This window comes from Metarhizium brunneum, chromosome 7 (assembly GCF_013426205.1).
Source record: "Metarhizium brunneum chromosome 7, complete sequence".
NCBI classification, from domain to species: domain Eukaryota; kingdom Fungi; phylum Ascomycota; class Sordariomycetes; order Hypocreales; family Clavicipitaceae; genus Metarhizium; species Metarhizium brunneum.
The window spans coordinates 2,612,553-2,626,752 of NC_089428.1; the positions used below are offsets into that span (position 1 = coordinate 2,612,553).

At 52.5% G+C, this 14,200-nt stretch overlaps 4 protein-coding genes across 4 annotated transcripts; 2 read left to right on the forward strand and 2 right to left on the reverse strand.

Annotated features, from left to right (window-relative positions):
• Window positions 1-381: 381 nt before the first annotated feature.
• LAE1_8 (Secondary metabolism regulator LAE1) lies at window positions 382-1,932 on the forward strand (the record flags this gene model as incomplete). The annotated part of the gene is made up of 6 exons (XM_014684276.2): window positions 382-516; window positions 577-587; window positions 720-814; window positions 879-1,146; window positions 1,247-1,709; window positions 1,783-1,932. 6 exons carry the CDS (start codon window positions 382-384, stop codon window positions 1,930-1,932), a joined length of 1,122 nt encoding a protein of 373 aa, XP_014539762.2.
• A 3,171-nt stretch (window positions 1,933-5,103) lies between these two features.
• GAP2_1 (General amino-acid permease GAP2) lies at window positions 5,104-7,134 on the reverse strand (the record flags this gene model as incomplete). Its single annotated transcript, XM_014684275.1, has 4 exons — window positions 5,104-6,166; window positions 6,223-6,432; window positions 6,495-6,702; window positions 6,777-7,134. 4 exons carry the CDS (start codon window positions 7,132-7,134, stop codon window positions 5,104-5,106), a joined length of 1,839 nt encoding a protein of 612 aa, XP_014539761.1.
• Window positions 7,135-8,125: 991 nt separating this feature from the next.
• Window positions 8,126-9,997, reverse strand: aurL2_1 (Multicopper oxidase aurL2; the record flags this gene model as incomplete). The annotated part of the gene is made up of 2 exons (XM_014684274.1): window positions 8,126-9,682; window positions 9,740-9,997. The coding sequence occupies 2 exons, from the start codon at window positions 9,995-9,997 to the stop codon at window positions 8,126-8,128; spliced, it is 1,815 nt and encodes a 604-aa protein (XP_014539760.1).
• Window positions 9,998-11,495: 1,498 nt separating this feature from the next.
• himE_6 (Efflux pump himE) lies at window positions 11,496-12,502 on the forward strand (the record flags this gene model as incomplete). The annotated part of the gene is made up of 3 exons (XM_014684273.1): window positions 11,496-11,796; window positions 11,847-12,046; window positions 12,107-12,502. The coding sequence occupies 3 exons, from the start codon at window positions 11,496-11,498 to the stop codon at window positions 12,500-12,502; spliced, it is 897 nt and encodes a 298-aa protein (XP_014539759.1).
• Window positions 12,503-14,200: the final 1,698 nt, after the last annotated feature.

The window sequence follows — 14,200 nt, forward strand, 5'->3', positions numbered from 1 at the left end:
GGGGTCCGTCAGGCGCAATCAGGGTGCGGAATGGACCAAGACGTCAAGTGTGCGCGAGGCCGCGCGAGATAGCATTGTATCGGGGCCAATGACAGAAATGCGGTCAAGGAAAAAGCAAACATACTGTGTACAATACGTGAGCAGGAAAAGGCTGGCGCCACATTTCTGCAAACCCCCTCGGGGGGCATGTGGCCGCTCTTGGACTTGGAAAGCTTGCTCTTGCTTGCTGCCTGGGCCTGGGCAGTGTAGAGTCTGGTCTGGTGTCTGGTCTGGTCCTTTATCCTCTCGCCGTGTCACCGACTCTTGGACCCTTGCCTTTTTATTTTTAACGCGAGACATCGAACCCTCGGAATCTCGACGCCGATACGACCCTCGCCAGCCATGCCGACCCCGCGGGCAGACGAGCTGGATGCCGTCATGGTCGACGGCATCGACAAGCACGACGACGCGGCCCTTCATCCGCTGTGCGATTTCGAGTTCACCTTTGAGTCGTCCATGCTGCTGATTGAACCTGATGTACGCTCCCATTTTGATGCTCATCGGGGGGGCGTTTGCGCTGACGTGATGTAACAACAGTCTGGGGAAAGGTGAGAATGAATTTCCCCCCGCCGCGCCGCCATCCATGGACAAAGGGGATATGTTATGGGACACGGGGACATGGGACATGGGTCTACCTTTGCAAAAGCGTTCTAATACCAACCAGTATCCATCTTCAGTAGCGAAGTCAGCTCGTTTTCGGACGCGTCCCTCACCAACAGCGTGTTGGAATACCCCAAGTTGTTTGGCCGCACCTACCACGCCTTTCATGCCGGATGTATGAGACTATGAGCTGCGCCCGTCCATGTTTACGCGGTCCCTCGCTGATGAGACTCGTGAAGCCTACGTTTTCCCAAACGACGAGAAGGAACAGGAGCGGCTGGCGCTGCAGGGCCCCATCATGCAGAAGCTCATGGGCGGCAAGCTGCACTTTGCGCCCATTTCCTCGCGCGACTATCCGCACTTTATCCTCGACATCGCCACGGGCATTGGCGACTGGGCCATCGAGATGGCCGACGAGTTCCCCGACGCGCGCATCATTGCCACGGACCTGTCGCCGATCCAGCCCAACTACGTGCCGCCCAATGTCCGGTTCTATGTCGAAGACGCGTAGGTCCATATGCGAGCTTTGTCCTTTTTTTTTTTTGCTTTACAAAACAGGTCTGGTGTCCCTTTTAGTCGTGACGAGTACTAACACGCTTCGGCGCAGGACGGAGCCGTGGGACTTCCCCCACAAGTTCAACTTTATACACACCCGGCTCACGGGCGGCTGCTGGGAAGACTTTGAGAAGCAAGTGGCCGCGCAGGCCTTTGAGGCCCTCGAGCCGGGCGGCTGGTTCGAATCCCAAGAGGTCGACTGTAACATCTCGTGCGACGACGGCACGCTGGACCCCTGCGGACCCATCGTCTCGTGGATCAGCGACCTCATCCTCGCCGCGGACAAGATGGGCCGCCCTACGCTCCTGGGGCCCGTCCTGAAGAGGGCCTACGAGAACGCGGGCTTTGTCGACGTCCAGCAGCGCGTGTACAAGATGCCCCTCAACTCGTGGCCCAAGAATCGCTACCTGAAGCAGGTTGGGCTGCTCTGGGGGCACAACCTGGTCGAAGGGCTGTCTGCCTTTTCCTACCAACTCCTTCATCACGGGTTTGACCGTTCAGCCGAGGAGATTGAGGTGAGTCGGTCGGTCTCGGCGCGTGGCCGTGGGCATGGGCATGGACCGAGCTGACACAGCCACCTGTCTGTAGGCGTCTCTTGTCGACGTCCGTCGGGACCTTTCCAACACTTCGATCCACGCGTACATGCCGACGTTTGTGGTTTGGGGTCGGAAACCGTACCCCCATGAAGTCGGGGCGCAGTCGCTGCACAGGGGTAAAGTGGTCTTTGGGGCAATGTGATTATTTTGCGTCCGGGTAGCAGAATAAATTGCCGTCGTGGTTGTGTATTATAGAGCGCTTGGCGTCATTGACTGTCTTTTTTTTTTTTTTTGTTTTTTTGAACCAAGGGGCTTACATGGATTGATCATCACCGGTGTTTGTTGGGCAAAGTAGAAATTATGCCGCTAATGAGGACGGACATGAACGACTCGAGGAAGGACGGAGCTTATGATTCTCCAACAGGGTCGATAACTGGTCAGGGTAGTTTAGTGGTAAATACAGGGACATGGAGAATTCTATTGACTCGTATCCACTGCCTGGTTTCTTGCTATAAAAGTACGCATTTACTCGCTCGCTAGTCCAAGATCTAACATGTCAAGTGACCAGAGGCGTTTGAAGCGTGAACATCGTATGCCTCACAGATGACGGTAGGGAGGCCGTCGGCGAACCCTCCAAGCAACTACGTGCTAATCTACCGGCGGCGACATGTACATTTTTGATAAATCAAAAAATCTCTTTTTTTTCTTCATCATTTTCAACCAAAGTTGTAAAACCCAAGCAAGGAAGCGACGATGGCGTTATTTAGTGCCGCTTCTCTCGTCGGATCGTGAAGCATTTCTAAACGCATCACCACGCTAGCTTGCATCCCACTTGATGTATGCGCGAGACGTTTTACTTTTCTGTTTGAAAAAAAAAAAACGTCTTCGTACCTGACTAGAGGGGACTAGTTCGTCATCTGCAGCTCCGTATCATGCCCTCCGCTGTGTATAATTGCGAGAGGGGTCAGTTCTCCGGCTGTCCATAACGTCTTCACTGCAACACAGGTGGCTAGTCAGAAGGTGATTGGGGGTCGAAAGCGATTTCTATTGATAATGAATCGTGCCGAGTGCATCAACCACAATCACATTCGTCACGTCGTCTTGCCAGCGAACATGCTACGTGCTTTGGATCCTTGCCGTGGCGTGTACTCCGAGATGGGGATGGGTTGGGAAGTCAGGGATCAAAGTCCAAAGCCCTCTTCTTTTCTTTTTCCGGTTTTTTTTTTTTGCTTTTCTCTTTGGCGTGTCTCTTGGAGTCGGCGGGAGTACGGGGTAGTAATATGCGAGGCGTCTGCTCCGCCAGCCCGGGTGCGTGGAATCGGTGCCCAATCCCGCGGTGTCTATGTTACAACGTCATCTTCTCATCACCCCCATGTTCATTCCCCCGCAAGCCGAGACTGCTGACAGGAGGTCGGTAATGAATGGCTACATATGTAGCGTCCGGGGCAGGCGACGTATCTCCCCCGCTGGTTTGGGCGCGGCCAACGTGTCGAGTCTGGTACATACATGTAATTGCCTACCCTGGGTAGGTAGGCAGGGAGTATTCGCGCGCCATCACGATACATGAAACCATGGAAAGCAGTGTACTTGAGCCTTTGAAAATCCCCGTCAACCTGTCCACGCAACGCACAAGGTTGTTGCTGAGGCTGCTTGGAGGAGTGGGCTCTGAGCGGCGTTTCTCAGCATCGCTGCGCATCAAACGCATCTTGTTTGCCTCACACTATAGTCGTGGAAATGATTTACATTCCATGTCTCTTTTGCCCAAGTCACAGGGTGAAACAGGCATTTTGATAGCAAATAAGAGCTACCCACCGCCGATCACCGGCCCTCGCCAAAACAGAGAGCATCGTCGGTGATCTGGTGCCCAAGCTGCCCGGGTTGCTGGGCGGTGGACACTGGAGGCGCAATTCCCGCGTATTCTGACTGGTCCGGCCGCAAGCCAGGGTCTTGCTGGGCTGGAAAGCGAAATACCGGCCGTGGGAAGCTGTCAGATGTCGGCAATGCGAGAATCCGCTCCTCTGTACCCCGTAGCTCGGTTCCAGCCAGCAATAATCTTCCGGTACGCCACGTCACCATCCATAACGAGATGACCCAGAGACATATCCCAGCAGTACGGAGTGGCATTTCCGGGATCGACTCCGAGACCCATGCATGTATGCGTGATCCGAGGGTTTGGCTCGCGGCGTCATGCTTTACAGGGCCTAGACTTGCTTTAGATGATGGATGGGCCTGGCGCCACCCTTAAGGCTCTGTACACAGTGTAATTACCGTCGGGCATGAGAAGCATTGATCAAGTCATGGCTCGATGCCCTGTGGCGTTGGACCCCGCACCTCGACGGGATTTGTTCTGTTGCCGTTGTTGTTTGTTTGCCCTTTGGCGTCGACCATCTCGTTGTGTTGGTGTACGTTTGGCGGCATGGCGTACAAATGTACGGCTGCATAATTGTGCCACCCAAGCCCTGCTTGTCATGTTGGATTTGCCACAAGACACTCGCTTGATTACATCACGAACCCCAAATCGGGAAAAAGAAACATGTACAACCGACTGCAATACTACATGTAAGCGTGCACTGACCAGTAGCCCTATCTGTTTTCTACTACTATAAAGATCAAGACGGAGAGCTGTCATTGATGCCCAAGTCCACGTGGACATGCAATTTGATTTGATCAGGAAGTTATTGGATAGAGCGACAACACCATGTTTGTTACTAAAACCTCCCAGGGGGTTATTGTAGAATGACGAGTCTCTGGTTGGGCGGCTGTCGAAACAGACAGAATGCTGTTTATAATTTACTACTTCAACATGACCATATAGAAGAGAATATTCGAGTCGGGATGATATGGCTGGCCTATGAAAGACATGTAGGCCGCAAACATTACTCGGCCTTGAATTGTTTCTAGAGAGGAACGAATTGTCTCGTGTTGAATACATGTCAAAGATGAAGACGTGTGTGGTCTTTCTGAATTGCTTCATACCTTTATCCCTCTCGAGTGCTTCTAGTTTGCCACGTAGAACTTGGTGTCTACCAGGGAAGCTTGAGTCCCAAGGCCGTCACATGAAAAGCTTTTTGCGTCGAAAATCATGGGCGACATCCTAGATATGGCAAGATTTGCAGAAAGATAGTATTTCCTTTCTTTGTTGACGGCAACTCTTGGTGCCTGACTAGAATGTATTGTGACAGAGACGGGAAGAAGCAAGAGCTATCATGTCGGACTTTGACCCAAGGATTTGAACTTTGTAGCCTAACCGAGGCTCACTTTGGCAAGACCTCTCCTGCCCCGAGGAACCTCAAGTATACTGGAAACCCAGAGTTATATAGAGAAAGCATACACGCTGCGTCTATTCTTGTATTCTATAGTGTTGGCAAATATTCTAGCACAAAAACTTGTAAATCTTTTTCCACCTTGGCCACATGGCCCTTTGTTCTCTCTCTAGAGACTCGAGAAGAAGAACGTTATAGTCCCGCCGCCCTGTATCAAGGTCGACCTCCCCAGGCCGCACGTATCTAGTCCCGTGGATAATCTTATGGACCACAAAAAAGATGAGCATCAAGACACCACTCAACAGTTTTAGTACCGCATTTCTTGCCAACTCCACACTGGCCAATGTCTCATAACCAATTGGAGCAATGGCAACCCAAATCTGCACGAGAATAATGCCGACATTGACAAACAGGCCGAAATACGACCCTGCCACGCCGACAGAAGAGCGGTATGGAAGTTCGTAGAGGCCGCGTCGTTGCGAAAGCCATGCAGAGCGAAATCGAATGTGGCAGAGACAAATGGTTCCCCACGTAAAAACGCTCGACAAGGCTCCAATGCCCACCAGCCATTCCAAGACTTTATCTCTTTCCTCAAGGTCAGCGAGGTAGGCGAGGAGGCCGACGACGGCCGCCACGCCTATCGCCATGAGCGGGCGGCCTCTTCGATCGACGTATGCCAGCAACTTGGGGGCTTGTCTGAGTGCCCCCAATGCTGCAAGAGTTCGAGAAGAGCCAAAGACGGCCGAGTTGGCCACGGATAAAACAGAGATGAGAATTACGGCATTAATAATCGACGGCAAAACCTGCACGCCCGCCTCTTGGAAGGCGATGACGAGGGGCGACGCATTGGCATCCGATTCATTGACTTTATCCACAAGCCGCGGGTCGTCATGCCGTACGACGAGCCCGATGAGTAGGATGATGCAGAGGTAGAAGAGGCATATTCGCCAAAACACCTGCTTGATGGCCATGGGGAGAGATTTTCGGGGGTTGGCGGTTTCCGCCGCCGCAAGTCCTATCAACTCGGTCCCGCTGAAGGCGAACACGGCGTTGAGTAGGACGCTGCAGAAGCCCTTGACGCCGTGTTTAAACGCCCCAGGGCTTCTCCAGTACTCGAATCCAATGTACCCGCGTTCTGGAGTACCCGCACAGTTGAGAATGACACCAAACAAGCTGTAGAACCATTAGCAGACGGGTTCCAGGTCGACGGCGGCGGGGACATGTCTCACATGAAGCCAATGGCGGCAGTAATTTTGATGATGGCGAATATAAACTCTGCTTCTCCGTATCCCTTGACCCCAAGCATGTTGATGGCAATAATTAAAGCAACGAAAAGAGTTACAAAGATAGCCCGCGGCAGCGACGTGTTCCAATAGGCAATAATCTCGGTGGCGGCAACAACCTCGACCGGCAGGGAAACCAGCCATTGCAGGGCATAGCTGCCGTCGTCGAATGTTAGCAAACACCAGTGTCAATCTGAGGGCCTCGAATGCGGACTCACTTCCAGCCGAGGGCGAAACCCCACGACGCGTCCAAGAAGCGCGTCGCCCACGAAGAAAAGGACCCGGCAATGGGGAACACGACGGCCAGCTCCCCGAGAGCCTGGCAGGTGCAATACATGGAGATGCCTGCGGCCGCAAACGCCAGCAAGAGCGACGCCGGGCCGCTGGTTGCCAAAGCCGCGCCGCTCGTCACGAAGAGACCGGTTCCTGGGACACGCAGGTGTGAGCCGCGAGACACGGGCCAATGCAGTATGCCGCGGAGCGAGGACGGTGAGACATACCAATTGATCCGCTTATCGCAATCATCTGTAGATGCCGGCCCTTTAACCGCCGCGCGAGGCCGGACTGGACCAGCTCCAGCTCCGCGAAGTGCCCGCCGTAGTCGCGCTGGGCGTGGCGAGTCCGCGAGTTGGCCGGGCTGAGGTGGTGTTGCGGGAAAAACCGATCCGACTCGTTTCGCTTGAAGTCGTCCAAGAAGCGCTTCACGCGGCGCGGCTTGCGTGAATACCGCCGCTGCTCGCCCATGACGAGTCCGTCGCCGACCGCCTCGTCCATGTCCGGGGGCGATTCGAGATCCGTGCTGGGCGTCGGGCTCGGGCTCGGGCTCTTGCGAGGTGGTCCTGGGGGGAATCGCGGCATCGTGTCCAACGGGTTGGGCGCATCCCATGCCAGCACGTCGTGTTGCTCTGCCGCGCGATCGCCTCCCTCAACGCGCCGAGTTGCTCGCGATGCATCTCAGATGTTGCTGGGATGCAGATGGCGGCCCTCTTTGGACGTCTGGCTCCCCTTTGTGAGATTTCGGATCGACCGACTCCCGCATGTACCGGGTGGAACGATCAACCCACCGATTTCAGCTCTCCACTGGGGACAGGGCTTGGTGGCTTTCGACTGCATGTGGCCTTGCCCAAGTCGACGTGACGGCGAGAGAGGCTGTAGCACAGGTTGTGGGCCAGGCGATGCGAAACCCGGTGTCATTGGCGGCGTCGGTCAAGGGGATTGTCCTGACGGTTCATGTTTCCAAACTAACTGCAAGTTGGCAACTAAGTGGGCAAACGGCACGAATTGTTGCCAATGGGGAATGGCCTGTGGCCCCTGTGCCTTGAATGTTACGATTCAGGTTTATGTAGCAGTTGAGGCAATACGGGCACCTCCATGTTTCAAGACGTGACCGCTGAAGGTCTGTTCACTTGTCGATTGCTGGAAGGCTACAAAATACTTGGTCGAGAGACACAATACGCCTTTGTGATATTGGAACACACTTTGTAGGAGTTGAAGGTTTAGTCCCGAACTCCCGGCCTGCTCTTGGGGCAAGCTGCTCACTATCACCAACAAACTGGCGGTTTCCCAATTCTATGCACCATCACTTCAATGTTGCGTGGGCGAAATTTCACAGGGCAAAATATTACAAGTTTCCCTAAAAAATTGAGTATATGAGACTGAAATTGACTTGTATCCCGCAAAGACTATTCCAGTTGGATCGACTTTTGGGGGTTTAAACCGAGATTTTGCCTCTGCGGAGAAACATCTCACGCAGATCACACACGGCATCAATTCGCCAGTACTGTCCCCCAATACCATGCTGCTCCCTGTATAAAATCACCAACAATCCCACGCCAGCCGCAGCACTCGTCTATTCTAGCTCGTGAAAATGCAAAACACGAGGCGCATGGCTGCTGTTGCCGTAGACATCGCCCCCATACGTCAAATATCCCTGGACATCTACCTGCCCGACTTTAAGAATGTCGCTCGCGTCTCCATGCACCCAGACGGTTTGCATGCCCCCAATCATGTGCTGCAGGAAGTGACAGTGTACCATCCAGACGCCAGGCTGGTCAATACGAAGCCGCCACGCTCGCCAGCCGCTCCCGGCACCCGCATCGGTCGTTTCATTGTACCGATAAAGCATCGTGGTATCCCTTCGGACCGGGACGCTTCCTGCGAGTTGCGCCTCGGCCCTTGCCGGACTCCACGCGCCGTCTCCTCCGCCAATGTCCCAGTAATGGGAGCCGTGGGCATGCCAGGGGTGGACGTCGAGGGAGCCGTTGGAAGTGCCACTGTAGTCGACAGAACCTAGATTCTGAAACACGATTTCAATGACTTCCCCGATTTTTGCTGGGTAGGTTCTCGTGCCTGGGTCCAGGCCGCCGTTTCGCAACGAGGCGTTGTAGTCGGGGAGGTACTGTGTCTGGTTCTTGTATAGAGCAACCAAGTACGGCTCGTACGATGTTGTATGTGGCAAGGGATCAGCTCCGTCTTCCGTCCAGGTATTATTGTTGAGTGTCCAGAGCTGATACCCCCTCTTGACCTGCTGAACATTGATGATGACGCGACGCGTAACTTGATCCGCAGGCGGAAAGCCGGTATCATTCCGCAGCGGTTTCAGTGCGTAGTCAAGATAACCTTGGATGGTTTGTGGCAAGTTCACTGGAGGTTTGGTTGGGTTTTTGCTCGTCGAGACTCGACTGGCGAATTGTGAATCCGGACCGCAGCTATTCTTATAGCGAAGAAGACCATAGCTTGTGATGTTGGTGTCCTCCCGCCTTTCGACTTGAATGTAGTAGTCTAGCTTTCCCAGTCGTCGGAGCTCGTCGCATGTCTTGGCTCTAAATAGTAAATCGTAGCGCTGCCCCGAGCCTATCTGGACTTGTTGCACTCGGGAAGGCATCGTGTAACCTCCATCTGCTGCAATGACATCCAGCTCAGCGTGGTCTTCGAAACCAAACATGGCAAGCGACGTGGATGTTGCAGCAACACACCGGAAACGATATGTCAGTCCTGGCTCAACCTCTGTCACGTCCAAGTTTGCAGATACGGGGTGAGTAATGCCGTAATCGCTAATACCTTTGCCGTTTATTAGCCACGCGTTTGGGTCACCGGCGGAGTGGACCGGGGTAGATTCTAGACCAGCTAGGATTTCCTGGTCAGTTTTGTTGAAGAGCTCCTGCAAAAGTATAGTCCTCTCGCCATCGGTTTTATACGGAGCGGCCGAAGGGTCCAGAATGATCAGGGGGCCTGCTGCTGTGCTCGCCTGAAATCCGACGTGAGAATGGTACATATAAGTCCCCGCAGAACCATTAGGGCTTTGAAGTTCATAGTCAAAGAAATGATTTGGCGGGATGGGCCATTGGCTGGCTTGCGGCGTGCCGTCTGAGAAGGGATAGGCACCCTGCGTGAGACCATGCCAGTGCTACACCATACATTAGTATCATTGGCGGTAATTCGACATTGTTCCAAGAATTCATACCATGGTGAGGTTGTCGTCCTCAATGTTATTATATACGCGAACCCAGAATACTTCATTTTCGGACATGTGTAGGGCTGGGCCAGGGATGGAGTCGTTGACTAGAGTAGCGAATTTGTTTACTCCCGCAATGCTAATATTTTGCCGAGTTACAGTAAGAACTGCGTCTGGGGTAAAAGATTCGTCATGAGTATAGTGTTGAACACTAATAACTGACACGCTGTGATACAAGAGAATCGCAAGAATCGTCGTCCATGCCATGATTGGATTGATGCTTCAAGTCAAAATGGATTGAGGAACTTGCTCAATAATTGCTCGCCTCAGGCTTCTGCAGGTTGTATTATATACTTATTGAGCAACATAACACAACGCTTCGACTGAATGATACCACAGCGTATGTGTGTTGTGGCGCCAATCGCTTTCCTTGTTAATCCGAATTCCCCAATGCGAATCTACAAAACGCGCGTCAGCTGTGGCTTCGGAGCAACCCGTCGTTCCAGCCCTACCTGCATATGCTGCGCAGTGTGTTCGGCCTAGGGAGGGCTAGAACTTGCCTCGGATTTATTTCCCCCGAGAAGTTGCATTGGAGAGTGGGCTTGGTCTCTTACTCTCCTCTTGTTGTGCAAAAGCAACGAGCACAGATAGGGCACTTATGGATTAATCTCTATCAGAAAATACCACGGCAGATAGAGTCGAGGGTTCACAACTCGTGGTGTGGCTACCAACTGTTGTATTCTTCAGTCTTGACATGGTGAGAAGACTGATTGACCTGGCGACAGGTCCCCCAACGACGACAAGTATACGCAAACGCAACATTGCATTGGCAACTGTCAATCGGGATGAGCCGACCGTGATCTAAACTACTATAATTTTATGCAACACACTTGGAACTGTATTCTTTCTCCGTAGAAATTGTGGTGGAAAGTGAGGAGGGTGCGCAGATTGAAGCAAGCCACCTTGTGTCTATATTTGACGCAATACGCTCATTCGTCATTCCCAAGATTTGCTCTTCTACATTCGGTGAATAATTACAGCGCTTAGCTTCAAGACGCGTAATCTAGTCTGTAAGCATAGAGAGCATGAGATGTTCCAGACAAATAGCATCGGGAGTCTCGAGAACCGACCGGTCTTCACGTCGCTCACAGGATTGAGAAACTAGGGCGATTAGCTATACCGGGCTCGCCGAACCCATTGAAATCTAGCCCTATCCGCTACGCGTCGTGCCCATTAACTTGTTGGCCAGCCGCCGCCAATATCAGCCACGTCCCCAACTCGGGGCAGTTAACGTGCTGCATTCCAGTCTCAGCCGCCACAAGCACCCTCACAAGGCGCCGCCTCCGTGAAGGCTATCTCGCAAAGCACAAGGTCTCGAAATGGAGATCACAAGTGTGTAGATGGTGATGACGAGTCTCAGCCCCAATTCCAAACGTCATTGTCCGAGAGCCTCGGCAAAGTTGTTCCTCCATCAGGGATCGTGATCATTATCATTATTCGGCATATGGAAATATATATACCAAATCAAGTCACTATTTTCCGTATTTAACTCCCAGCACCTACAGCTCGAGATCATCCTGAACCATCAAGTACCGACCTACCCGCAAGAAATATATTTACTGAAGCATCTTATATATCACCACAAGCCCGTTTTTTTTCACTTTGTTATGTTATTACAACTTTGAGTTGACATCAGTTACAACTCTTAAGACCTCATATCTACAAACTTTGTTCCCTTCTGTCTTTCAAGGTTTCGTCGTACTAGATGGCGAATCAGCTTCCTCCCGGTGTTATACCGTTTGGCAGTGACGAAAACTGCACCCTTGAGACTTGCCCGGTCTCATGGAGCATTTACGGTTATCAACCATCACTTGCGGCCAATACGACTTTTTTGATGCTCTACATTATAGCCGGAGCAATCCATGGCTATCTTGGCATTCGATGGAGAAGCTGGGGGTTTATGACTGGCATGCTGCTGGGATGCCTTTGCGAAGTCATTGGTTACGCCGGCCGCGTCATTATGTCGAATAACCCTTTCTCCTACCCGGGTTTCATGACCCAAATCAGTGAGCCAGTCATACGCTCTAATATCATCACAATGACTAACAAGAAGAAGTCTGTCTTACCATCGCCCCCGTATTCTTCACTGCCTCCATCTACGTTACGCTTTCAAAGACTATTGTCCATCTGGCCCCTGATTTGTCACGATTTAAACCCCAGCTTTTTTACTGGATTTTTATTCCCTTCGATGCTACATGCTTGCTTCTTCAGGCTGCCGGCGGTGCCATGTCTACCAATTCGACTGGCAGTAACCAGGTTAGCAAGAACGCCTTTAAAATATGTATTAAATCTCACGGAGTCCTGACTACCATATAGACCGGTGTCAACATATCTCTAGCTGGTCTAATCTTGCAAGTCGTTGTTCTAACAATATTTATCGGTTTTTTTGCGGATTTTCTCATCCGATATTTTCGATCGGGTCAGACCAAGAAGTTTGGATGGAGACTAAAGGCCTTCTTTTCTGGTCTGACCATTGCCATTATTCTAATTCTCAGTCGTTGCGCATATCGCGTTGCCGAACTGCAAGATGGATACAACGGCTCACTGATCAAAGAGCAGGTTCCTTTCATTATATTAGAAGGGGTGTTCGTTTTTCTTGCTACCCTAGCCTTGTGTTTTGGACATCCGGGTCTTGTCTTTAAGAAGGCCAAGGCCACCCTTCCTAATTCTTCAGATGCTGAGGAAGGAGGTGTCCCACTTGAGCGGAAGTAGGGAGATGTTATGCGTGATTGCTTCCACATACTATATGAGATGGATTTGAGATCATGCAAGCTTCGAAGTTGCTTTCAGCTCCAATGTTCATGTAAAGTCGTTGCCTGCAAATTGGCTGCCGTTTTCGACCGCCTGCCCGCACGGGTAAGGCGCCGCCCCCAAAGCTCCCAAGCCCCACTCCCGACCTCCCGCTGCTTTAGAAAAAATCTATAAGACCAACCACCAAAACCCCAACTCTCTCCTTTCTTTCCCTCCTCGTCTCGTCCTCTCCCTCGCCGCATTGACCCTGCTCGATTCCCACTTCTCCCTTGGTGTCGCGGGTCGTCATTGCTTTGGTCGCGTTGGCCACATCATTTGTTGGGCTCAACAGACTCCGCTTTCCTATCGCAGCCCCGCGTCCGTGATGCACGCCTCCTCAATTCAGGGGCTGCCCTCCCGTTTGCTTGCCGTCCCGTTCAGCTAAGATCATGACGATACGAATCCTCGCGCAATGTCGCCCAGAAACAGAAACGCTCACCCGTTCTCTACCATCTGTCAAATCTACAAATCTACGATCTGCTGCCGAATGACCTCAAATCGTTCGCCAAGTCTACAAACACTAGGGCGTACCGACGCGCTTCTCCCATCGAAAATTCCAGCAAAGATGGCCTGTTGGTGATGGCCAGCTCTCGTGATGGGTTGGTTGCCTCCAGTGCTCGGAGTGTCCGAAAGGGTTTTCAATGCTTGCAGTCGGGTTGGGGGGGCCGGCAACGCGGCCAACCCTTCCCATTGTCTCGCATGATTTGCCTTATCCCGGTGTCTCATGACACTCGTGGGGCTTGGCCTGACCGCTCCCTTTGATTCCGTCATCTGAGGTTTTTCAGCTGATCTTCGAGTCGACTAGGAACATTGGGCCAATATGCTCGGGGATTGGTTCGCCCACGTTGCCTTTGGGGGGCTGGCGGCGCCGCCAAGCCTTCCCACTGCCTCGCAAGATTTGCTTTATCCGGGAGCCCCATGAGACTCGAGGCTTGACCGCTTTTCAGCTGATCTTCAAGCGGCTAGAAGCATTGGGTCAATATGCTCGGGGTTGGTTCGCCCAGGTTGCCTTGCTCTCATACCACGGCCTAAGTATGCCAGAGTACGTCCGACGTTGGTCCACAACCTGCGGCCATGTCCCTTTACAGCCTACGAATTGTGTCAATCTCGCCGCGCCGCTTCGCTCGAATCGTCGATGTTGTATTGGTTGGTATCTTCCCCTGCATTGGCTGAATACGCGAAAGGTCGGAGGCTGAATGTCTTCTGCTGAACGACAGGCTGAGGAGCCATCGTTCGATGCTCGGCTTCTCGACTTCCCGCGCCATATGACGTGTCCCCCGAAGGTTTTGATGATACGTTATCTGAGGTTACTGTTGCAGAATGATGCAGTAGGACTCTTGGCCGCATCCACGGCGAGGCTTAGCTCCAGCAAGGATTGCTGGTGTACAAAGAAAGGAAGAGCGGGCGGAGAAGTAGGGAGTGGAGCAGTGAGCACCGCTACAAGAATGCGAATTCTTTGGGGCGGGGGAAATGGAATATTGACAAGATTCAGAATGGGGTGAGCGACCATACCAGGACTATCCATGAACTTGGATGAATGGTTGGGTGGCTCACACACACCATTGGATTGGCGGAGCTGATTGAATCTGGGAAGACACTCCGGGTCAAGCTTTTGCGTCC